This window comes from Lonchura striata, chromosome 2, assembly GCF_046129695.1.
Source record: "Lonchura striata isolate bLonStr1 chromosome 2, bLonStr1.mat, whole genome shotgun sequence".
NCBI classification, from domain to species: Eukaryota; Metazoa; Chordata; class Aves; order Passeriformes; family Estrildidae; genus Lonchura; species Lonchura striata.
Genome location: NC_134604.1, coordinates 69366990 through 69383791, shown reverse-complemented (window position 1 = coordinate 69383791; position 16802 = coordinate 69366990). Strand labels below are relative to the sequence as shown.

The following is a 16802-nucleotide window of genomic DNA, read 5'->3' as shown; positions in this document are numbered from 1 at the left end:
ACCAGGGCACAAGTCCTGAAAACTCCACACTTGACACACCACAGCTCTGCTCCATTCACACCATAGCCCAAGCTGCTGTCATCAGTCACATCCCCTCCAATTACCCAGTTTGATAAAGACTCCCCTTTCCTGAGGATTTAGCTACAGGGCTTGTTACTTTAGGTGTTTTCAAATGGAGATTATAGTGGTGAGGAAAAGGGGTATAAACCCTCATTTAAGATTAAAGCACTCTGAGACTACGAATATTTAGTTTTGCAGCCTTATTTAAATGCACCCACAAACTCTGACAAGGTGAGTATTACAAATGAACTAGGAAAAAGAAGGAACTGTGGGGGCCTTTTACACTATTTTTAAAATCTCTACTTCTTTAAAAATAAATTCAAGAGCAGGTTTAAGGAAATTCTTTCTCTTTTCAAAGCTAGGGTGGAGCAGTTACTTTACTCCATCTTTGAAAGGAAAATATGATATAAACACTGATGTTTCTGTTTGTGTAGACCTGAACACTGTAGTTTTCTAGCATAGTAAAGATCTAACTTTGGCTGAGATGCTACCAGATCATCTCCATTTTCTGATTATTCAAAGACACTTCATTCAAGGCTCAGACTTTCACGTGACTTCAAAGCATGGCATCATCTATGTTTAAATGCAGCTGTTTATGAATGTTAGTACAAAGCAGCATGGATGTTTTACACCAACATAAAACCCCTTGAGCTACTCAGACGTCCCTTTACAGCTCTTTTTGTCTGTCATAAAGGATGCTATCTCTCCCTCCAAAGTAATCATTTATACTGTGCACAGTGTATTGGTTGCGAAGAGCAGAAACACAGCGAGAGTACACTAAAGTAGTACCCATAAAAGTTATTTTAAAACCTAATTATCCCTTGCTTCAAAGTGTTTCCCAGTCATGATGACAGTCCACATTATCAGTCCCAGCTGACTCTTCCATTATACACAATACAGATGCAGAGGGGGAGCACTGCAGCACCACCAACTACTGTGGTACTGTATCATCTCTCGGACATGAAGATACAGGAGGTTTAAGGCATAAGTGGGAGTTCCTCCCTTTTCATTGGCCAAGATGGAGTTACAGGACCTGAACTAGACCTGGGAAATTACAGGCTGTGCCGTACGCTGCGGAGAAGAGAATTTATTCCTCTGCCACTTAACTGGAATCCTCAGGGAAAATCCCCAGATAAAACTCTCTTTTTTGGTGGCTCACCTAATAACACATACAACATGTGTTCAGTCTCCACCCTGCAACGTGTCTTTGATATAACACAGGGGACAGAAAGGAACGTCATTAAGTTTGGTCAGCACATCCACCTCCATTTTCCCTTGTTCTTCTGAGGGGAAGGACACATGGTCGTTAACCAGAAATGAGAAGCAACAGAGGCACAGCAGAAGTCCAAGAAGATGATAATATTGCAGTAGTACTGGGCTTTACCAGTTTTTGCATCACATCAGTGTAAAAGCCATCCAGCTGCACAACCAAGCACTGCCTTACATTAACCCCCTTCCAGCACAGAGACGAGAGTACAGGCACAGAGAACACTCATTTCTCACAGCTAAGGAAATGCAGCTTTACAAAGCAGAAAGTTCAGCAACTAAGGTGTGTTTACAAGAACACAATAAGAAATCAAGATTTGCTTTTTATTTGTTACTCAAATTTATCAATGATTACACAAAGATCTTCGCAAACCTAATGAAAGTTAGGTGTAAAACTGAACTACTGCAGGCTTCACCTATCAAAATGGTAAGTCACATATGTAACCTTTATTTAATCATGTTCAAATCAGTTGAACATTAATTGCTTTATCTCCTCCATCAAGTTAAAAAAAAAGTTTTACTATTGGATTTATAAAGTTTGCCTTGAAAGCTAATTTCTTAATGAAGGGATCTGTGTTTACCATGGAAGTATCTTAAGTAAATCTCTCAACTTTTTTTTTCAAAAGAGCTTGAGTTTTGTAAAACTCAACACATTTAACACTAACTAGATGAGGGTTTTATTTCAGTTTAGTGGAATGAAAGCCCAGGAATTATAGTGGAATAGGAAGGTATATTATCTTCAAAATGTGTACAGTTGTATTTTCCCGATTTTCATATTTTACAAATATACATAATCCCAAATTTCTAAAATAAACTATAAAGCCCACTGGTGCCATACATTTCGACAAAAAAAAGGGGCAGAAAAAAAACAAAGCACAGACAAACGTAGATGTGGTTTTTTGTTTGTTTAGTTTTTCACTTGCTGGAACAATATAATGAAATGAAATTGTGATGAATATAATGAAATTTATTAGTGCCTTTCTCACAGCCTCAGAGGCCACTCTGTTGTGGTGTTTCACGTTGAACTAGTCCTTCTGAGACACACCAACAGCTGACACAGGGATAAGATAAGTGGAGCCAGTCTGTAAAACAAATCAGCTGGTGCTCAGGACCTGACATACACACCTTGGGTTTCAGAGCATTCTTGCCAGATTAGCTATAGGCTGGTTTTGTGACTGAACACCAGCTGCAGCTGATCTATGTTGTCTGCTGTAGTTTCCTCCAAAAGTCATCTAATTTGTGCACTCTAAGACTGCTCCCAAATGCAAACCAAAGCATGGTAAATTGGGATGCCACCCTACATTAAAAATACTGTCTGAAAACATGTCAGCAAGCAGGCAAACAATTGCAGTTTTAAAGTGTCCTACCTTGTCATTAGCATCCAACCTAGCAGGCAGAATTTCCCTTACAAAGCCTTGATTCATAACCAGCCTAACGTGCTTGGGAGCTTACACATCTTACTAGCCTTGGATGGGGGGCTTTGATCTATCCCTGTCTAGAATAAAGATCACTTGATAGCTTGGTGGGTCATCGTTTGAATTGTTTATCAGCTTTACCCTCTAATTTAACTAAGCTGTAAATTTCCTGAGTAAAATCAGAATTTGACCTTTGAAACAAATTTCTTGTCTGAAAAGTTACATTTGTCACCAGCATCCTGAAGATCCCTTTCTCCCTTCACACATGCACTATGCTAGATCTTTCCCTACAATACTCTCCACCTCATTCAAGAAGCAAGGAACAATACTGACTAAACTAAACCATGCTGCACAGGTATATGTAAGTGAAATTTTTTAAACATGACCTTATCTATAGGTAAATTAACCATACCACCACAAAACACAGAACAATTACTCTTTTTAGTGACATTATAAAGGCATTATAAGTAAAAGGGAAACTCGGTAATCAGGAATAACAATGTTCCTGAACAAGTGTAAAATTAATGGAATTATTTATAATTTGCAAAAATAAATCTCAGTACAGAAGCACTCAGTGTTTTCCCTTTTTTCCCCCTCGATTAGATAGATTCTTCTTTGTCTATACAACTAGTGAAGTTAAGACAGAATTTCACAGCCCAATGCACTAATTGTTGCACTGTGACAGGAATTCTCTGTTAAAGAGAAAAGCGGAATTCTACTCTTCCAGTTACATTTTATCAGAATATGTGAATTCATACATTTCTGTGTATTCACATGAATCAGAACTAAGAGCAAAGAGAGGGAAGAGCTATCTTAAATCAGCTTATATTTGTTACTTCAATTGCAACCAAAACTGAAACACAATTCTTTTGATACTGGAAGCAGCAGTGAAATGCGAGTGGGATTCAATAATCCTTGTTGTTTATTTATTTGCAAAAGAACATGCACGATTAATGCATGAAATATTTGGATAGCTTCAGTCAATGCGTTTTAAATACTTCCAAATAGTGTTATTTTATTTATCAGCCTAAGACATGGTCCTGTATACTCTTACCATGTGCAGGTAAGACAAAAGAATTTTTGAGTATGAAGTAAAAACACCTCTGCGTGGGTAAGGAAAATTATACCAAAGCACAAAATCAATTTCTCTTCACATTTGGTATGTCTACCAAATCCATCTTTTCAAGCCCCCCTGAATATTCACAATGTGTTTTCCTTCACAGCAACTAGATATGTTGCACTTCCTTACATATGATAATTGTATGATGGTGTATCCTTTTGAACAATGAGGTCAAGGCAAGTTAGTATTTCAGAAAAATTAGACTCACCTAACTACCCAAAATGCAGGGCAAGTGGGGAAAACACATTTGCTCAATAGTTGTTTTTATAAACTGCTTCCTGTAGTGTGTTTCATATGCTTTTATTACTTACATAATTCCAGTTTCAGAAAACAAATATATTGCTTTTATACCTTCCCATTTTCATGGAATCATAAAAAGAATTTCAGTTTATACAAGATGGTAAAAATGTTTTCCTATTCCGGTCTACTTATGGTAATACAACCTTACGGTTTTACACTACAGAAAAGATAGATTTTTTCTTTCCTCAACTGAAAGATTAGATAGACGTTACTGAAATAAACCATTTGTTGAAAGTGTTTTACTTTGGCATTCTTCCTAACCCATGAAATCAAAAATCAGACCTTACACAGGGCTTTTATACACCTCTTCCCCTCAGGAAATTTGAATAGAAAAAGCCCCTTTTGTCACATTTTTACAGAATCATCCCTATAAATTTTAATGCAAACTAGTAGCTTCAGAAATGTAAAAAGTAAATACAAAGACCACATTACTGACTGTAACAGGATCAGTTGTTCCCACTGACATAGCTAAAAGTTCTGCTGCCAAGACTAGAGTCCAAATTCATATTTCATTTCTCCTTGTACTTAGAGCATGCAAGATGAATATACACATATTTTACCCTCACATATGTGAGGGTAAAAAAAAAAAAGGAACACTTACATAAATCAAATAATTCAAATAAGTAATATGTCAACTAAGTAATTCCCTGTGCTGGTATACATACTGCTTTACAACTACATAACTTTGAGAATTCCTTCTTTGTATTTCATATTTGACAACTGTTTTATGTTAGAGTCAAATTCCTATTTTGATGAAAATTGAAAACAAATTCATCTAAATTCATTAGTATACTAAACAGTGCCACAAACCCAATATTCTAAAGACCAAATATAAATATTCATCTTTTATTACCACACTGTAGCATGCTGCAGCTAGAAAAATGATGACGACAAATGCTTGAATCTTAGCGTCACGTTTATCATCGAAGTGTCTCCTGATAAGAACTCCAACAGATGAGTGGACTTCCCCACTGTGGTGTAAGCTCCTACCCCAAATACCTATCAAATACTTCTCCAAAAACTCCTGGGCTTGTGACAGAGCCACCCCAACAGAACACGTGTGTGAACGCTCGGGTCCACGGAGCACGGCAGATCCAGGTCATCGTGCCAGAGTGAAATGCAGCGGCCGAGACACAGCACATGTTCCTTCTTGCCAACCATGAGATGTCAGACAGCTGGATAAAGGAACCCCACAATACTGTGGCTTCCTCCGTGTTACCTTAGTCCTTTCCTTCTCTGATAGTTTTGTTCTGTCCTCTCCTCAATTTTGAAGCTGTTCTCCCATAATTTTTCTTTCCTTGCTGTAATTCAATTCTCATTTCTTCCAGCATGGGTCTTCTGTATACTTTCCTGAGGAATCTGTTAACCTGATCATCAATTAATGTTTAAGTCTTATAATTTGTGCTTCAGAGGACACAGTGCAATTAGAAGGAACACGATTGAGTACATCATAGCCATTGCTGGCTGGCTGCAGACTCTGGCAAACATCAATTTACATTAAGTGCAGATTTCACAATCAGGTTTGAAACCCTATTGTAAACAAACAATTTCTGAAGCAGGAAGAAAGCCCATAAATACACACCTCTCTCACAGTTAGCTAGAAAATTTTCCTGCAAGTGGGAGTGTTTATTAAGCCTCTATGCTATGACACTTAAGGTAGGTGTACTTCAAACTTCCCTCAGCTGGGCACTTCCAGGGTCTGTTTCCTCTAAGATGCCTTTTCTCACACATGCTTGTTTCAACTCTAGTACCTCTGAAACATCTTCACCCTTGCGAAATGTGACTGAAATGGGCAAAAGGATGCTTGTGACAGTGCCCCTCGAGAGCAGGCAGGCAGGAAATGGACAATAGCCAGTCATTCACAGTAGCTCCACATGTCTTAAATTCTCTCAAAAACAGAAAAAAAAAAATTTGCATTGTAAGAAAAGCAGACGTTCTCACACAGAACACACTGTTACATCACACAGTCAACATCTAACCACCAACCATGTATTGATGTAGTGCTGTGGGCTGAAACAATCACTGAAGACATTCAGTGACAGACCCTGTATGCAAGATGCTGACATAGATGGCAGACAGAAAAGGGAATACATAGACAAACACCCAAAACATGATGATTTTGATGTCTGATGCTATAGCTTCTGAATTAGCATAGTTTTAAAATATTATCACACTTTTTCAGGTTGTGCCAACATCATCAACCACTTTCTAGAAAAAACACTGAAAACAAGTACTACTACCATTACAAGTTCCTTGTGTATGTCTGAGACTGACATTTTAGAGGCTTTTCATAGTTTTTAAGCTACAAATATAATTCCTATCTTCTCTTTCCTTCAGCTACTCAAAGACTTGGTGCCTTTTAACTGCTAGCAAGTGTTTCCTGGATTCTAAACAGAAGCAGAAGTACCAGATGCAATCTGTGAGTATAACATGGGGCACATCTTCATTAGCTTAGGTTACTTTATCCCTCCTCAGCCATGCATTAAAAATCCCATACAGTACAGTCAAGTAAGGCTTTAATTGCAATTTTACTCATGGATAAGGGTAAAGACCAAGTTCTACTTTTACTGCAAAGACTTTAAAAATGGTTTTAAAAAGTAGACCACACAATTTTAACCTCATCCATTTTGCAACAAGAACAGTGGCTAAAGCACTCAAGAGGCAAAGGTATTTTCAGTGCTTTTCCACAATCTCCAGCCTTGCAATTAAGACTTACTACAGCACAAGGAAGCATGTGAATGGTGATATAGAGCAAAGAATTTTAAGGAAACTGAAATGCAATATAACACTAGGACATACTACTGCAGAAAGAGCTCTGTTAACATTGGTATGAACACTGAGGTGTTTGATCAATGCAGCATATACACAGGTATCAACCAACAGAGAGGAGGTCCTCTTGGAAGATCATCCCCAAAAGGTACCAATGATAAACTAAATATACTGGTTATCACGCTTCACTGTACATACACAATCTGCCCATACATTTATTATGTAAAACATAATATACTATTATAATATTTGAGGCGTAAACAACAGGGGTAAGACACAAAATATAAATGGGTCAGCAGAAGCAAAACTTGAATTAGATTTAAAAAAGAAAAAAGTCAGGAAACACAGAACTGCAATGGAAGACTTTCTTCAATACAGTTCTAGACTGCTCTGTTACAGATAAGAAGGGTATGCACACATCAGGTTTGTGTAGGCATAAACTGTCTCTTGAGAAAAATTGCCTGTTACTGGTTTTGTACTAACCAGAACTTTGGCTTCACAAGAAGACACAGAACAGTCTGAGAGTTCTTGTAACAGGCATGGGCAAAGGCAACTAAAACTTGTAAGAATTCCTAGGTAGTTGTCTGGCACTTTATCAAAGTGTGTTGACACAAAGAAGCATTGCCAGAAAAAAGAAATAGTATTACTCAGCAATTATAATCCTCTTCAATTTTGTAAAACATATGCTTAAACGTAAGTATTTGACTCTTGTTAGAATTAAAAATATCTGCCTCGCCTCAACCACACAGTTCTGAACAACACCACAGTAAATACCATGTGCTCCTTCACACTATCTTTACAGATATACTTTTAAGCACAATCTCATATTAACTGCTGAAAAGCTTTTACGGCTGGTATCCTATGTTAGGTGTCCACTAACACAGTATTATTAAAGCTTATAGATCAGAAAGGCCCAGCAAAAATCTTATGACTGGAGTTCATCCACCTCAGTGCACATGACAGTGACTGGACAGATAATATCTAATTGCCATCAGAATTTCAGCTTTATGAATACAGACACTTTAGTTAGTAATAAGAAGATTTTTAGTTGAAAAATTTGTTTCAGGATTGACCTAAATCTCAGTAACATAACATCATTTCTAATAAACGTACACAGAGAATAATCTTAAACTATCTGCTTGTCCAGCCCAGACCTATGGTTTGTATGTAGTCCAGAAGCAGAGCAGAGAGGCCTCACACTTGACCCAAATCAAGAGCCCAGCACTGAATTTATGCTGACACAAAGGCCAGCGGCCAACTCTGGGTGAAAAGATGTCAGATAGAATTGCAATAAAAGATTGCCCCAGCTCAGGGAAGAATCACACTGACTCCTCAAAAACCTAAAACTTGCCTTCAGAGAATGGAAACTCCTGAAGCACACGGTACATGTCCTACCAATCTGGCCACATAAAGATGTTAGTACAGCACCTGATAAATATACAGCTGAAAAATTCAAGAAGTCAGACTCTTCCAATTCTAAACTAAAATATGTCATCTCCCATGTCAAAAAAGCCCCATTATTCCAGTGACTAAACACCACCACCTGAGCAATCCCATCCTATTGGCTTATAGATATTCACTCAAAATTCTCACAGGCCACCTCTAAAATACCTGTTTGAGACATTCAAGCCTCTTTGCAGCACAACTTATGAAAAGCATAAATCAGTTTCCAATAATATGAAACGTAAGCATTTCCCACTGTTTGATGAGACATAATAATGGCAATTCAGCAAATTAACAGAGTAGATGACAGAGCATGTTTGTTGCAGTGTGGTTTGATTTAGTTAGTTGGTTTTATCAATGTTAGTTAGCCTTTATGCTCCCACATTTATCCCCTCACAGTTGGTTTGATCCAAGCTGTTTACCTCAAAAGTTCCTGCCACTCTGCTCCCCAGTTATCTGCCAATCTTCTCACCTCTCCCTGTTTTCTCTTTAATTGGTTCCATCAATCTGACTTTGTTTATACCCTTTTGGCTGTCAATCCTGTAATCACCCCCAGTTTCTTCCAGAAAGTTCTGTATCCATCACTCCAGTTTAGCCTTTCTATTTGTCCCCTGACCTTGTACCTACCCCTGCTACATTATCATAGGTTGTTTTATCCCTCTCTGGTTTATCCCCATTGGGCAAGACAGGTTTGCACCCCTGTCCGCCCACCCCCTATTTAAGTTGCTGTAATCTTTGATTTCTTTGGCATTTGTCACTGCACCCACCCGGAGGGCACCTTTCTTGCCCCACCTGGGGAAATAAAGGACTCTTTGGGCTGGCATACGAGTGTCCTCTCTCATCCCTTCACCTCCTCTCGGCGTGCAGAGTTGCCCCAGCTGCAGCAGGAGCAGCAGCAGCACCATGGGGGCAGAGGATTCTCCCGAGGTGCCGCTCTCGGGGCGGCCCCGCGGGCTCCGGCGGGCAGAGCCGGCCGGGCCCGGCCACCGCCCGGGCCGGGGCAGGTACCGCCGCACATGTTCTTCCTCTTATCCATCTCTTCCCTTCCCCCGTGGAAACACGTTTGGTAACAAGAACTTTCTCATGGCCATGGAATAGGCAGAAGAGAGCAGAAATATAAGAACTTCTGCTATGAACCATCAGCACATCTCTTCCATAACAAGCAGTAACTTCCACTGACTAAGAGCTATTTCCTTCCTTAAATTCATCACTCCTCCATCAGCGAATCTATTGAGCTCCCCAGCCCTCTTTAAAACAACCCAAGAGAGCTTTATCGCATCTGTGCTGCGCCTTATGGCTCTAATTCACCACAGAGAGAGAGTAATGAGAAAGCAACCACAGGGAGAGTTCTCCTATCGGGACGTGGATGGATGGATGCACACCGGGGCGGGATGGTGCCCGCACGTGTCCGGGTAACCCGGGGAGCACCCGCCCGCGGATGGGCGATTCCAGCCCCAGCTCAGGAGCGCAGCACTCGGAGGGAGAGCAGGGACGCTACGGAGTGAGTCGGGAGAGGGAGGGCGCTTCCAGAAACCCTTCCGTAACCACCACATGCCTGCAATAGGCAGCCCCGGACCGGAGGCGATGCCGCGGAGCGCTGCCCCCGCTTTCGGCACACTTTGGGGAAGGCTGCGCTCGGTCCCCCCGCGCTCCAGCCCCGTCCGCAGCCGGGACCCCGCTTCGCCGCCCGCACAGCACAACCCCCTCGGCGCCCGCATCCAGGCGGAGTCTCCCAAAGCCGATTAACCCCGCTCCGCTCCCGACGGCCACCCACGGCAGCGCTCCCGCCCCGCCCCGGGGACGCCGCCCGGCCTCCCCCGCTGCCCGCCCCCCGCACCGCTGCCGCCCGGGCACGGGCACGGCCCCGGCCCCTCGCTCACCATGGTACAGATGGAGGCGATTTTGGAGACTGTCATTAGGATTTCCATCCGCCCAGCGCCATCTTCCGCCCAATCACAGCGCCGAGCCGAGCGGAGCCGGGCCGGGCGGGAGCAGGAGGCGAAGGGAAGGAGGGAGGCAGTAAAGGAAGGAAGGAAGGCAGGCGGCGGGGGCAGCCCGCAGCCCCCCGCCGGCGCGGGGCCCCGCGGCCGGGCGCGCAGCTCCCACCGCCGCCGCGCAGCCCCGCTCCCGCCGCCCGCGCCCGCCGGCTCCCAGCGATCCCGCCCGGCGCGGCCCCGCCTCCCGCCGGGTCAGCGCCCGGCTCCCGCCCGCCCCTCCGCCCCGCCCCGCCAGGGCGCCAAGCTCGGCCGGGCGCGCCCGGCGCCGCGGCAGGCGCGGAGAGAAGGGATCTCTCAGCGACACCGGTTTGTACTGTCATCGAATCCTCAAGGCAACCTATTCCAATACCTGACCACGGAATCACAGGATGGGTCAGGGTGAAAGGAACACAGTGCCCCGGCCTCAGACATCTGGGAAAATGAAGCTGATGTCTAAAGTAGTCATACCACGTAATTGAGGGACCTACCTGAGAAAGAGCTTAATCATGTTGTTTGCCTGCGGATTGTAAGAAGAAATCTGGATGGCTTCTTCCAGATGTTGATACCTGCACTAAAGAAGCACAAAGCTAGCCAAGATATCTGCCACCCTGTCTTTTTTCATATATAGGAAAAATCTAGAAGATCAAGATGCATTATTATTAAGAACAATGTCAATGCACACAAGGTCTTGATCATAAATACATCTATTCACTATAAAGTGTTTTAATATTTATGACATGAAATCATTACAATTTCTATGATCTTCAGAAGTAAATGTTCTTTAGCAACTAAGTTAATGGAATAGTAAATGTTCCTTCAGCTGAAACATAAAGAATATGACTTTAGAAAGTATTGTAAATGAACTCTACAGCAACCTGAAATATCCTGAAATTGGTTTTATATCACGTAAAACCATTTTATAAGATACCTGTCATCTCGAATTGTATATTTCAAAAGTATACTAGCTGAGAAAATGAACACCTCTTGGATGAATACATTCTGAAACTGTTGCCACAGAAACCATGGGGGAGGACAGCATCAGGGGAAGGAGAAAGAATAGAAACAAAAGTAGTGGATTGGCCATCTTTAAGCAAAAAAAGCAAGAATGGCTATTTAGCAGGTTAGACGTGTCAAACCTTCAGATATCCAGCACTTCATCTACTGAAATACATTTGCTGTCAGAAACATCTCCAAAACAATTCCTTACAGTATTAGTCAGACCCACCACAACAGATACTCCTCTATCATACAGAGTAGACCAAATTTCAAAACATGACATGAAAAGAATAAGGCAGTCTGCTGTCTCCCTGAAGCAAAAAAGCACAAAAAGCAATTGCACTGTTGCAGAAGCCGATACTGCTATCTGGGAGATAATTCAGTTTCAAACCAATTATGTGGTGGCATCAAGTGGAACCGTTCAGGCAGAGGATACCGCAGGAAATTTAAAAAGGCACTCAAGTGGAAAATCAGAGATTGCCTAGAAGTTTCTTCCTGCCCATAGAGAAAGAAGGTAAAATATTCTTGTTGTGAAGAAAGACTGTCTCTAGTTCCAAGGCAAAAATTCAGTTATTTTGGAGTTATTTCAGTTATTATTGGATTACATTTCAAAAAGCATGGAGAATGCATGGGTGTGTTGGCCTGTATCTGGCAGGTGTGGATAATTGTGGTTGGAGACTAAGAGCAGCTAGGAAGATGCTAAATTAGTGACATACAGAGATCTTGATTTTGTTCTGTGTAAACTGAGTTGCTGTGTTACAAGCAAACTGAACTCACGCCACATAGAATGAGGGGAAATATAGAAACATTTTCTATATGATCAACCATTAAACTAGAATAAAATATGAGAAAATGAAGAAACAGAATTGAAAATCATGCCGTAATTGTCAGCATCAAGCCTTTTGGGATAATTGGAATTATTTGAGGCAGGAGAAAATTCTTTATATGGAGAGACTTAAAGAGCACAGTCTGCTTGACTTTTCAAAAAGACTGGAAGGTGTTTACAGTGATCTTTAATCTTGCACAGTGAGAGGCATAACATGAAAAGTACCTATAAACTGGAATGAAACAAATTTTAATCATAAATAGCACACTTTTTTTTTAACAGTGGAAGATGTTAATGGTTGAAATATGCTGCCAAGAGAAATGGCACCTACACTATCTCCTAAGGGCTTCACTAAAGAATGGGCTCTTTTCTTACAGAGGTACATCAGTTGAACAGATAGAATTATTTCCCTACCCTGAAAATCTCTCAGAGCATGAAATTGTGGTTATTGCATAGCATTTGTACTACCACAAGTCAGAGGCCACAGCACTTGGCCTCCTCAGTCAATATATGAGACACTAAGAGAAAATCCCATTCTATCTTCTGGAGAACTTACATTCCAAATGTACAGAGACATAGAGGAGCAAAGAGAAAATATAACAAGGGTAAATTGCTGCTGCTTAACCTGTGCCTCTCCTTGTTTCATAATCTTGCAGTTTGGCAAACACCCAGATTACTCTAGGGTGTGTGGGTAGGTTGGCTTCAGAAACTGAAGAGTAGGCATGGTACAGGTGTGTTTGTGCCTGTATCATTCATCTGTGACTATAGATGGTTCTGCTGAATCTTGGGCTTGTCGGGTTTTCATTAATGTTGTTTGACAACAGAATTGGTCCCACAAGTCCATTTACCCCTCCGCTAGCCAAGCCACCAGCTGGTCCGACTATTGATGCACTACCTGCATGCAGACATACCACACCTGTTGTTGGACTAGTGTACAGAGTGACGGCAACAGCATACTACAATAGGATATTTCAGGTTGGACAGGGCTCTGGAGGTCTTCAGTCCAGCCTTCTGCTCCTAGCAGAGTCAGATCTGAGGCCAGAACAGGTTCCTTTGTGTATATGGCAGTTAGGGACATGGGCTAGTGTGGACTTGGCAATGCTGGGTAAATACTTGGATCTGATTTTAAGGATCTTTTTCCAACCTAAATGGCTCTATGATTCTGTATACCTCCACTTGTTCCGGAAACTCTTAAATTTGCATCCAGATGTAATAGTGAGGATGGAGGGGAGGTGGTTCTGTCCTTGCAAAAAAGCCATCTGAATTCACCGTCTGTATTTTTATTGACACATATCCCAGTGAAGGTCATCTACCATTCTCATCATAGATTAACCAGCCTTGCTATGGAAATGCATCTTACTTTGTGGACAATGGGTGTTCCAGGATTTGTGCTCTGAGGCAGTAGAGACTAAGACATAAAGGAAATTTTCCCCAACTCATATCTCATAATTCCAAAAAAAACCTGTGATACTGCATAAATTACACAGGACTGGAATATTAACACATTATTAAAATTGACATTGGATCCTTCCAGAGAACTGAAGAGACAACAGGAAATATATTTCAAAAATAATGTTATCAAACCATCTTGTACTGACTGACAGATAGTGAAACATCTGTATTTGTAAATTATTTTTGTAAATTACATTGAAGGTACGTTTTCAGAAAATACAACTATTTTCATAACAGTTGTACATGTTCTCTGGCTGCCACGACAGGGGTGGTGGTAAACTGCCTGGATATGGGAGGATCTGAGCAAGTAGTTAGACAAGTGATGCACTTTATTCATAGGTTCAAAACATGAGTTGTCTTAGTTGTAATCATAAGCAAAATATGAACAAAGCATTATCATAGGAAAGTATATAAAATGAACAAATTATTATGTATAATAGATAAATATTATTTTATTTGTTAACATTTTTATCAGTAAATCTCATAATATTTTATGAAGAGGTGTTAGACCAAATCTGTTAAGAAAATAGATTAGACAAGAGTTCTCTGACAAGGTAAAATTTGCTCATGATGATTTTCCTGTACTTTCATTTTAGAAGATCAAATATTTCCTCAGTAAAGGTGTTGAGTTCTCTTGGGTTTTTGTTGGTTTTTGGTTTTGGTGGGTTTGTTTTGTTGTTTTTTTTTTTTCTTTTTAAGAAGAGGGTAATATTTGTTTCTTGCTGAGCTCACACATGGAGATATTTTCATACTTTGATTTTTTGATACTGGGCATCTTGCCATATATGTATAGTTGGCAAACAATTAATCTGCTATACAAAGGATAACCATCATCTGAGAAGTTAAAAGGGAAAATAAAAAAGGTTATGCTACTAAACTGAATAAAATATTTATTCAGTTTATATTTCTACAAATATAAAATATACATCAGTTAAGAGAGAGTTTCAATGGGTTGTGAAATATAAGAATGTCATTGTACTGGAAATAACATTAGATTTCTAAACTGTTATCACTGTTTGAGTCTTTAGACTTCTAAAAGAAGGTGGAATTTTAACTGGAAATAAAGTTATAATTTGTAGAAAAATAGTCCATTTATAATATGGCAACTCTTTTGAATTATGTCATTATATTCCAGAAGAGAAATATGCATAGCTTTGGTCTCAGTGATCTCAATATAAAAGGATGTGGGCTAAGAAAAAAAAAAACTGTCTGCATTTTTACACTGTTCTGAACAGAATCTTTTTCATAAATAGGGCCACAAGTATATTTAAAAAGAAGTGGGGGGTTAATATTATGAAGAATTGCCTTCAATAATGGAAACTTTTTAAAAATTAATGGCTTTGGTCCTTGATTTAGGCACTTGAGATGCTACTGTTTCAGTAACTCCAGCTTCTCCTCAGTATGAAACTTTGGGAGTCAGTAGCAGTGTCTAACACTGTCCTAGGTTATAATATTGGGGTGTATTCCATTACCACCTCGAGCTGCAATCCTTTTCTTTCCTTATCTCGTGACTCAGAGATAAATCCCTCCAGGAGGACCTGTTCTTTTAGCCAAACGATGCCACAGCATTCTATTGTGAGATGCTCCGCCCAGAGGGAGGAGCCAAACAATGCCATCAAGGATATAAGCAGGGTTGTGCAGACAGCAAGTAGATTCCCTCTTCCAAGAGGAGCAGCTGAGACCTTCTCTACACTGGACCTCCAGAGGGAAACTACATCAGTCTACAGGACCACTGCTTGGACAGAACCATATCTGCTACCATCGCTTTAGCCAGCAAGTGTCAGGTTGTATCTCTAATTCTGTCAGTGGTTCTTCTTTTGTGCTATTGTATGTATTTGGTTCTTTGTTCCCTTTTCCCTAATAAATTGTACTTCTGACTTAGAGCCTCTCACTGCTTTTGCTTTTCAAACCAGGACAAACCCTAACTTGGAAAATCCATTATTAGAGGTAAGAATTTCAAGATGCTTCCTCAGTTTCTGTGTTCTCTACCAGAATACCAAGCAACGCTTCCCGTTGCAGTCAGCAAGATTTTATTTTTGTGATCTGCGCAGCAGTTTTCCAAAAGCAAGATTAGCTGTCACAGAATAACAACAGTGACGCACCATCTGACAACAGGCAGCCTCCAGGTGAAGAGTTTGTATCATTACAGTCTCCCCCACTAATCAGTTCTCTACAGTACCAAGATACTAGGGAGGCTAAGGAGGAATATGTAAACCAGCATGGAGATGGATATCGGTAGGAAAAAATATCCAATAATAGGTAGAAAAAATACTGGAAACTGCTTTGTGGAGATAATAAATTTGTTAAAGAGCATTTACTGTTAATAGCCCGTGTCATTCATGACACTAACGAATGGTGAATTATTTTTGTTTTAACTGAAACATATGTTAAAGCAGTATTTTGTGCTTCCGCTGATCTAAAGCTATTGTTCAAATCCTTGTTGCAATCAATTCTCAAACAATGCTCTCTTTGTCAGCAGTACAGAAGTAGAATAATTTTGATTTCTTCTCTTGCGAGAGTAATACCCTGGAGAACCCATAGTTCCCCTCTGTACTTGCAGATGGTCAGTTAAATACTCCCATCTGGTTATATTTTTTTTTTCTGGTTATACTTAGTTTTTATAAAAACAAAGTTAATAATACCTCACAAAAAAACAGAAAAGGGAAAAAAACCAAACAAAGAAAAGATCCAAACCCACCAACCAACTGTAAGTTATTGCAAGAGCAGCAGAACTAATAAAGCTCCATTTCCTGCAGTTTGTGCCCTGTGTCTTTTATACTGCAGTAATCCAAGCATCACCTCTTTGTCCCGTATGGTCTCATTTCCTCCTTCCATTTGCCCTGTAATTTAATTTCCTTCTCTCTCCCTGCAGCACTTATTGCCATTTGCCCCGTGGGAATTTTTCCTTGTTTTGTTCCTTCACATGACTCTCTCCCTTGAATAAGTTGCAGCTACCTTGGAGCAGCCCATATGCTGATTAGCTCACATTGCTATTTTGCATATTCCAGGAAAGAGTCCACAGCATTTCACAAATACTAATTAATTGATCCTTAACAATAATCCTGCTCCATATATATGTGCTACTATTCCTATTACATAGATGGGAAAGTTTGCCTAGTTTATCCTCAGTTGGTCAAAGTTTGGTCAAGTTTACCCTTTGCTAATTTTCTGTTGCACTT

General features: G+C 40.5%; 1 protein-coding gene across 1 annotated transcript in view; it reads right to left on the bottom strand.

Annotated features, from left to right (window-relative positions):
* The window catches only part of USP12 (ubiquitin specific peptidase 12), a 33160-nt gene extending 22702 nt beyond the window's left edge, over positions 1 to 10458 (bottom strand). The window contains exon 1 of the mRNA XM_021542004.2: positions 10254 to 10458. Coding sequence (XP_021397679.1) covers positions 10254 to 10301 — 48 coding nt within the window. The 5' untranslated portion in view covers positions 10302 to 10458. The remainder of the gene's footprint in view (positions 1 to 10253) is intronic.
* Positions 10459 to 16802: the final 6344 nt, after the last annotated feature.